Genomic DNA, 9,756 nt, shown 5'->3' on the forward strand with positions numbered 1-9,756 from the left:
CAACAAATCGAAGTGTGGCGACGTGTGCAAGAGGGGGGAGAGGGTTGAAGATATGCAACAGTTCCCATTAGAGCAGATACAAACGGGTTATAGCTGACGCGGGTTCGAGCCATTCCTCAATAAAAGAAAACCTTGCAAAACATAAATAAAGGGGGAATACTGCTTAATTTAGTCATTAGCAGGAGGACCTGGCATGTTTAGCTAGGAGTTATTTCATGTCAGTGGCTGAGAAGTGTTCAGTGACTTGGCTGAGATTTTAGTCCTAGCATAACCTTTTGGTTCTTCACTACAGATGTTACAACAAACTCAAATACACAGCTGGTGGGGGATTAAAATATAGTTTATCTTCACAATTCATCTTTTAACAACAACATTTGATAACAAGTTGGAGTTTTAACATCTGTTCATAAAAGTTATGAAGTGGAAGGTTTAAAGTCAAATATATGATCATCTACAAGGTGTTACGTGTCTTACAAACAGGTAGGACTAACAATGCTCATTACATTTTCACAACCTTACATAATCAAAATAACTGGACAGTTTTTAGATTAATCTCTGTATAACTTTTCCCAGTCCAGTTAGCCTTTATTTTCAACTTCTTTAACAGCATCCTGTGGCGCGACAGCTCCAGATTTTTTACCTGAAGGAGAAACAAGGCAGAAAAATTGCTTTATTTACACAAGAAACATCAAGCTAAACCAGTCAATAATCAATATAAGACAGTAAATTAAAGTTGCACAAAAAACTATCAAACCAGCCCTCTAATGACAATGAACAACATGAGCAAGCAACAGCTTTATACTAACAACGGACTGGCTTATCTAAAGCTAGTTGAGTAGCCCTTTAAATGTTTTGGCTCCATGAAACCTGATGTACTTATGATTCTGTTTTCTTCAAGTTTGTATCTTCTTGGTCGAATGCACTTATTGTAAGTCGCTTTGGATAAAAGCGTCAGCTAAATGCAATGTAATGTAAAAACAGCTGAATATTTCAAAGCGTCATATGCAAGGACAGCACAAATATTTTCTAAAAGAAGCTGCCAAAAAAGAAGGTGCATTGCATTTACTTAAAGGTCCCATGTCATGGCCATTTCTACTGATCATAATTCCATTGTTGAGGTATACTAAAATACATTTATATTGTGCCATTTTCCAAACTCACATTGGTTTCTCATACAGCATCTCTGTATAGTATGTGTATTCACTCTGTCCTAAACGGCTTGTTGGAGCTCCTGCCCCCCCCCCCCTCCCTGTGAGCCCAGTGGCCGTGCGAGACACAGCGAAACCCAGCCCGAAACACACACACCCGCAGCCTGGCTGGGAGTTTGTGTGTGTGCCCAGGCTGAGTTCCGCGGTGTCTCGCCGACCCCACACCAGTGAGCCAGCTCAGTGTCCCGCTCCTCGCAGCAGCGAGCATCGCAACGTCCCGCCGAGTGTGTGTGTGTGAGGAAGTCCGCAGATTGGTCCAAACGTAACGGCTCCGCAGATTGGTCCATTTATGCGGAGTCGTTACGTTACTTCAATATACCCGAAATACGTCACTATACCAAAGAAGTAAACAATGGAAAAAGATAAATCCCCAACGAGGCGTTCTGGGGCAGCATAGACAGGTCTTTTCTGTGTTAGAGTTTTACTCGCTACAGGGTGTACTTTGAGGGTTTGTGACTTTGCAGACCGTTTACATGCAGAAAAACCTTCATAACACACAAGGGGACGGGTAATAACCGGAAAAGCATGACATGGGACCTTTAAAGCTTTTGTAGGCCTAATCATTTTTTGGCCACTTGTGAGAGGTGCAACATGTTGTAAACATTTGCTTATTTAAACATAGAAGACACAGCAACATTAACATCTATAAAGTTGTGTTTGAATGGTATTCCAATATTCTTTTAGCTTAGTTTTTGGTGAAGGCAATTATCTGGCTCTTTAGCTGTGAAATGTAAATTGCAAATATGTCTATCAGGGTTTTCTAATCTTGTGAATACCGTTTTTCTTTTACCATTATGTCATACTTCATATGTCCACAAAAAGATGTTACAGATGCGCCTAGGAAATAATCTTTTTACAAACTAAACAACCAAACACTATGCTGCTCGGTAAACACGGATACATTAGCCCAGAATTTTTCCCATTTGTCCAGAACATAGAAATATCCCAGGACTAGCTGGAACAGGACTAACTTGTTTGCTACTTGGTTCTGGATAGAAGGCATAAAGTGTGTTTGAGTTGAGGTTGAAAGCAGAGATTTAGCCAGTTACTAGACAAAAAAACAACGCGTAAAAAGATGCTCTGCAAATGAGGGGAACTGCGGATCATTCATTGCATGTTTGTCGACTAGTCCCCTTTGACGTTATCAGTAGCCACTAAATCCAGTGTTACTATACAAAAATAACACTAATTAGATCTTTCTTCTTCTCAAATTCTTCTTATAAGCATACAACTACAATGAGACCTTGATACACGCCAGTTGAACTCAAACATTACCTTTCTTTTTTCCTTTCCCACGTTTGCGTTTGCCTGTCTGACCTGCAGACTTTTCACCAGGTGCCTGGGGGGGCTTGGTGGGGAGTTTCAGACCTTTCGCAGCCTGGACCTTTGCATAAGTCACCGTCACTTTGCTGCCATCGATCTCACAGTCCTCCATGGTTTCTTTACCAGCTTTGCAGTTGTCTTCACTCTCAAACTCTACAAAACCAAACCTGAAAAACATTTCAATTGACAAGTCAGTGTAAATTGGACTTCCAGAATAATCGAAAAAACATGTTAAAATGATGACAAAAAAAACGTGAGGCTACCCACTTTTTTGAAACTCCTGTCTCTTTATCTACAGTGACCCTTGCACTTGAAGCTCCTTCAAAAGCACTTTTAAGAGTCTCGGCAGTCGTCTTCTCAGCGAGGCCAATCACGATCAAAGTTTTCAATGAGTCTAAAGAGGGGGAAAAACACATTGTGGCTTTGGAAACACTTCCAATGTATGATTTGCAGTAACTAAGGCGACACCAACATGGATAATAGAACATAAACAATCCCACATACATTTTGCCTGTGCAGACCCTTCTTTCTTGTCGCAAAATTGTACTTTGATCTCCCTTTTTGAAATTGTCAATTTCTGGGATGACTGCAGGGCCTTCTCCGCGGCTTCTGCGGTTGCAAACTCAACAAACGCAAACCTGCAGAGGATTACAGATGTTCTTGAGAACAGTCAAATGCTTTCTTTATTTGAAAGGTGAAGTGAACATGAACACTTACCTTTTTGGTTTGCCTTGGCTTTTAGGCAGGTTGATACTAACGGCTTTCTGAAAGATATTCTTGAGGTTTTTTTCTGGCACATTGAAAGGCAGATTGCTCACAAATAAGGTTTTATTTGGATGAGCTGCAGCTGTGAGAAAGAAAATAGATAATTTGTCACCAGGTCAAATTGCTAAATCCAGATTTTGTTGATGGATATTGAGATGTTAAAAAGGCAGCAACAAACATAGTTGAACCTCTGAACCCATAAATGGCCTGCAGGTGTGAAAGGCATGTTTTCTTTTCTTATTTTAGGGCAAAAATAACGCAATTTATCATAGCCAGGAATTCTAAAGACAAAAATGACAGCCTGATTTATAATGTGCAAATGCTTCCGTCAGAAAACGTAAAACCACTTCATGCTCTATTTCACAAACAAAAATAAAACCGTCTGCTCCAGGCAGATCCCTTAAAATAAATGTAATTCTGTGTTCCTGACGGAACGGTTTCAGTAAAAGTGAAACTTCAGCTGAGCTGCAGGCCATTCACACAAAGAAGAGACAACAAAAGTGTGTTTAAAGGGGCCCTATTATTCTCTCTTCAGGTTCATATGTATATTTCTTGGTCAATCGCTTAGAGATGTCCGAGCCCCTTAGCCTATCCCGTACAATGGGTTGGAGAGATAGCCAATAGAAGCAGGAGTGTTACATGGTGATGTCACTGTAAAACTCCCCGATATTTATAAAACTTTGGGGCACTTGGCAAAAAAGTTGAATATTTAGAGATTACGTTTTCTCGCATTTTAGGGGAAAGGAATTAAATCCCCAAAAGTTTTATTTTTTAGGCATTTTACCAAAAACTGCACACAATAAATGTTTCAGTTCTCTCCACTTCTAGCCATGTTTGTGCTGTTTTCATAGAGGTGCAGTACTTGCACCAAAAGATGCTGTGGGTCTGCAGGTTAATAGGTATAGTATCACCTCAGTTATTAAGAGTACGTTTCCAAATATCCAGTGATCTACCTTTAGTGTTGTCTTTGTTTTCATCAGTTTTGGTGACTTTCCGATTATTTTCTCCGACTTTTTCCACAATCAGAACACGACCACTCATCTTGGCTCCTTGTTTTTGCTGCAGCACTTTCCTGGCAATAGTTTTGTTTGCAAACTCCACATAGGCAATGCTGTTGAAGAATGATAAAACAATGTATTCATTACAGATTACAAATCATTATCATCATAATCACATTACTAAATATATCAATTAGGTTTTGTGTACCTAGAAAGTGAACCTTAGAGCATTTCTTTTTAAACTCTTACCCTGTTTTGGGGGTCTCTGCTCCACCAGGAAAACGAACACAGGTTCCCAATTTGAAGACTTTCAGAATGTCTTTTGTTGTCGCTTCGTACGGGATGTTCTTCAGAAACAAACATCTGCTATTTTTGACCGCTAAACACAGAACAGCCCTCAAGTTAGACATTTCATATTTAACAACCTCCGTGGACCTTATGGTGTTTTACATTCCTGTATAAAGCCCCCATACATCCATTATTTTAGTTATTGAAAAACAACCATACTCATATGAACATAAGTTTTATAAACTCAACAATGAATGCCCTCTAGTGGTTTAAACTAGAAAGGGTAAACAACATAGAATTAAATAACTACATTTTCTCGTTACCTTTTCTTTCCTCTGTGGAAAGTTTTGCCTTCACCTTGTCTTCACTTTTGACTTTTGCTTTGGCAACCTTCATGGGCAGCTCATTCATCAGATGTCCATTTAACATCAAGCCTTTCATCCAGTCCATCTCTGAGGCCAAATCTACGAATGCATGTTTTCTACAAGAGCAAAACAGAATTTGTTAGTTAAGTCAGTAGTTTTAGTAGCAGCACTAATAATTCTATGAGGAGTAGGAGCAGGATTCTCACCTGGACCGGTCTAATCTGATGTCTTGAACCAGGACGCTTTGTGTCATGAAGTAGTTTGCTAACGAATCTTTGATTTCCTCAAATGTTTTGGACTTGTTCAGGTTGCCAACAAAGAGACAAAAACCTGCAACAAATAAGACAGTGGAATGTGTGAAGGAAAGAATTCAGGCACCTTTCAGAATGAAGTCTTATATTGTTATTCACTTCTTACCATCGTTGATGAGCTTAGTTTTCTTTGGCGGGGACACGTCTACTGTAGAGCTGGCCTTCCGCTTCCCTTTTACTGGAACACATGGAAAATGTAAGTTAGGACAACTTCATCACCTGACAGTTCACATTTTGATCATACACACTTATATAATTCAAGAAATTAGCCATCTACTTCATAAATATTTGTCTGAAACTGATTTCAGAAAGATCAGGTAAATGCAGCTCAAGAACTTATGGACATTTTTTACTTAAATATTCACAGTGAGTCAATTTTGTGGGTTCAATGGTGATCTATTTTAAGCAAATTGATTAATTGATCAAAATGACTTGTCTAGGTGTAAAGTTCTTAAAGCAGTTGAGATCCAGTTTGAACAGATAACTCATGTGCTTGAGGTTTAAAATGATTCTATTTTGAGAGAACTTTTCCACAACATTTCAAAGACAGAATAAAATGTGCATGACCATTTACAACCTTTAAGCACACAAACAAGCTGTACACTTTCATCCAAAAGATAATTATTGTATGAAAAGTAAATGGTACGGTAAGCAAAAGTGATGATAGACTGAACGTCATGCATCAACCCATATTAGAGCTACCTTATGTCAACAGCTACTGCAAATATATGAACTGATTCAATGTTACATTATGTGGAAGTTTAACTATAAACGATTCCTTTAAAAATGTATTTAATTCAATATAATACAATCCCACGATTCCAGGAATGGAAAATAGAATGAATCTTAACAACTGGTTAACAATGAACATGTAAACCCTGAATGGCGGCGACTTACGATTGATTAACATCATGATAACAAAGCAAGAGGTGAATTTGAAGAAATGCACAAATAAACAGGTATGATCCATATTTTGTTGGGATGGTGCAGTCAAACCAACTTCTAATTGTAAGCATCCCAACATTTTTGCCAATTGATTGTACAAATGAGATAGTTATTTTACATCTGGCAACATGTGCATATACTACTGATTCAAGATTCAAAGGCTTTAAGGCGAGACACGGCAGGCAAAAACATCGTTTTTCATGCACTGGTCAATTTTGAGATTTTGTGCTATTTTGATTCCATAACATGTTTCAGGCTTTTGATAGGAAAACGTACAAAATACACATTTAGATGTTTATTTTTACTATAGTTTGTCTATTTGCGTCTGTAGATTTCTCCTAAATTCACCAAAAGTTAGCATTCTAACGTAACATAAAGTACCGCGACCGCTGTTTGCACCATGTAATCAGAGGTATCGTTGGAAAGCTCCGTCTCTCCTGCACAATCTCATTGGATCCAAATATGGTCATTTCCTTTGTATCAGCAACCAATCGTAAAAGCACAAAGGGGTCTTAAACCAAAAAACTAGATGTCATTGGCTGGTGTAAATTTCTGACAACGCGATTCGTTCAGAAGCGTCACGTGGTGTGCTAAAACACTTCTTGGTTTAGCTTTGGGCTGACTCAGAGCTCACAGCTCCTCATATATGTTCAGAAACTAGACAAATGTTAAACAAGTACAAACCACAGACTGTGGGTGTTTCTCAATCGCGAGTACGCTTGCTTGGTAGCACATGTCTTCCGAGTCACTTCCTTCAGAAGCTAGGCAAGAATCCTTCCTGGCATTCAGAAAACGAAGAGTGGAACAGGCTAGCAAGTGTGCGTCATATGAGAGGCCCCGCCTTACATTTTCCGCCACAGATTTGGGGAAATTGGTCCGTGCGCAAAGCATTGTGGGGATTTTAAGGACGCGAAGTCTACCCATGTGCAGCCTCGAAATTTCCCCCAAACCAAGGACGCGGCCTCGGTGGAATTCCAAGTATGCTGGACATTGGAACGGTCCTGCTGCGCCACTTGATGACGTAGCATCCTTGAAACATTGGCTTGGAAGCCAATATCAAAAACTGTGAATTAGGACCCGCTAGCCGGTACTAGGCCAAGTGGAAACACAACCAAAAACGGGCCGCTGACGTCACAGCTCTCTTAAACGGGGCTCCGCGCTGCAGTGGAAACGCGCCATTACATACACCAAACCTTCCAGTCATATTCCTATCAATATTATGAAGATTTTTACAGAAGGGTTTGTTTATATATCATTCATAGACTGAATTATAACATTTTATACCTAAAAACATGGCAAAAATTGATATTTTAGAGCTGTTGACAGTATTTTCTGATTTATGGAGTGATAAAAAGAGATATCCAAAATCCATTCTGTAAAAACTTTAGATTCTAATATGACTACAAAATGAAACAAGAATTTTGAACCTGGCTTTATCCAATGTCCAGAATTGTGTTCCTGAAATGTATTAAAATATGCGCATATTTTCCTCATACATGCGAGGAAAATAAATAAATATTTATAAATAATGCAGAGAATGTTGTAAATGACCAGGATGCAGGAGTTACAAAATTACCTATTGTACAGTAACATTTTTAATAATGAATGTTCATTTTAACATTTAATGTGTTGTAATGTGAGACGCATCCCTATTACACGTAATCTGGAACCAGACTGCTTTGAAACATTTGGGAATTTTGTTGGGGATTTGTTATTAGGACAGAAGAGAACAAAAAACAGAAAAAAGACCACTCCATAACTCTTATAAGTATCCTGACCTGGAGTCTTTGCAACAGTCTGTTCTGCTCCGTTGGTTTCCTTTTTAACTCCGTCGCTCTCTCCCTCCTCGCTCTTCTTCTCCCAGGCTACAGATACTGCAGCTGTGCTTCCAGCAACAATGTCCATCTGACATTCTGAAGAGAAGCTGGGTTACTGGCACCGCTCAGAACTCACATTTACGTGACGTCATTTTATTTGCAATACCTTCAGATTCCTGCTTCACATCTGTACTCTCACTGGGGGTATCCTCTGTGGAGACGACTGCCTCAGCTGAAGGGGCGATCTCGCTTTTTGTTTCTGTAAAAAACAGAAGGGATTTGATATAAACAGTGAAAAAGAATAAGTGCTTCTCACTAAAGATTGATTTTGAGGAGGAGTATCATTGTAAAATTGAAAAACCGAGTGCCAACTTTTGGACGTTACAGAATATTTAAACAGAGAATACACAACACCTTCAACTTAAATGAAAATAAAACACATTTAATTGGGGGGAAAGTAAAGTTACAAGATATAGTCAGATAAGGCCTGCAACAAATGCAATAATTATGACTTACAAAACTAAGAGCATCTGTAATATTCAAAGCATGATGAATTACAATACATCTGTAATATTAATGAGTAATGTTTGAAATTCATTTTCTAGAAAACAAAAATGTATGCAATAGTAACTATGATTCTTGGAAACATCTTACCGCTGTCCATGATCTGATCGCTGGTTCTCTTTTCTGCATCAGCAACTCCCCCCTTAGTCTTCTCGTCCCATGATATATCCACAGTCGAAGTACTTCCTTTTACTTCAATGACGGCGTCCATCTGGGGATCTAAACACGCAGTTTGTTATTGGTACAGCTCACAGATACAAACAGACATCATGTGAGATGCGTTTGCAGTACCTTGTTCATCTTGGTTCTCCTTGGGAGCATCTTCTGTTACGACTATTTGTTTGCTTGAAGAGACGATCTCAGTCTGTCCTTCTGCAACAACTATTGTATGATTTAAAGGTATTGTTATTATGTCAAAAACAGCCAGCTAAATGTAATCTTCCACATGTTTATTAAATAAATTACTTGCCAGTTGTAACATTGTCCTCTTCTTCTACAACGTCACTTGTGCCAGCTTGGCTCTTTCTTGTACTACGTCTAGTAGCCTGGAAAAGAAACAAATACATACATTTCAAATCAGTAAGAACCCTGTTCACCCACAAACAGATGGCATTGCAACTGAAACAGTTATACACATTATTTGTATGTTTGTTTTATTATCTTGCATAAATGGTCAATGGCAGCAGCATTTTTACAAATGCAAAAAAAACGTATGAACTTCCCCCATTTGAATATATTATTACAAAATGTCTTCACATATGGTGAGGGACAGCTAACTTGTTGACACTTTTTGCTTTCCATTTAAACAGGCTGTGCAGTTGTAATTTATCTGCTCGAAACAGCTAGTAAGTACAACTCAGGTGATTATCAGCAGCTAGCCAACTGTTAGCTTGCAGCAAATAACCTAAAATAACGCAAAGCGGAAACATTAATTCAGTGAACTTAGTAGCCCCTTTAGAATAAATGTAAATTAACGTAATTCTAACGTTAGAGTTTTACCATATTTAGTGTTACAACAGCAGACAATCAGAAACTGGTGCAGCTAGCAGTCTTTCAGTCGTTCCTCCGGTGAATGCACGTGTGTGTTGAGCTAAAAACACCCACATGCTACTACTCTGCGCACTGCGCATGCGCTAACTATTGACTAACGGATGCCTGTAAGTATTTCATTT

General features: G+C 38.8%; 1 protein-coding gene across 1 annotated transcript; it reads right to left on the reverse strand.

Moving 5' to 3' along the window:
• Positions 1–322: 322 nt before the first annotated feature.
• On the reverse strand, positions 323–9,686 carry LOC117488976 (nucleolin-like). The gene is made up of 16 exons (XM_034138169.1): positions 9,584–9,686; positions 9,054–9,129; positions 8,876–8,965; positions 8,675–8,803; positions 8,187–8,279; positions 7,982–8,116; positions 5,365–5,436; positions 5,154–5,277; positions 4,906–5,063; positions 4,544–4,673; positions 4,250–4,407; positions 3,249–3,378; positions 3,036–3,169; positions 2,799–2,925; positions 2,484–2,698; positions 323–640 (listed from the first exon to the last, which is right to left on the reverse strand). Exons 1-16 carry the CDS (start codon positions 9,584–9,586, stop codon positions 579–581), a joined length of 1,836 nt encoding a protein of 611 aa, XP_033994060.1. The 5' UTR covers positions 9,587–9,686; the 3' UTR covers positions 323–578.
• Between the last annotated feature and the right edge of the window lie 70 nt (positions 9,687–9,756).

This window comes from Trematomus bernacchii, unplaced genomic scaffold (genome assembly GCF_902827165.1).
Source record: "Trematomus bernacchii unplaced genomic scaffold, fTreBer1.1, whole genome shotgun sequence".
Lineage (NCBI taxonomy): Eukaryota > Metazoa > Chordata > Actinopteri > Perciformes > Nototheniidae > Trematomus > Trematomus bernacchii.

Coding starts and splice junctions, on each gene's coding strand:
- LOC117488976 (XM_034138169.1), bottom strand. Junction 8,804..8,875: donor GGAGAACCAAGATGAACAAG/GTACTGCAAACG, acceptor CTGCGTGTTTAG/ATCCCCAGATGGACGCCGTC. Junction 4,408..4,543: donor GCAGAGACCCCCAAAACAGG/GTAAGAGTTTAA, acceptor ATTCTTCAACAG/CATTGCCTATGTGGAGTTTG.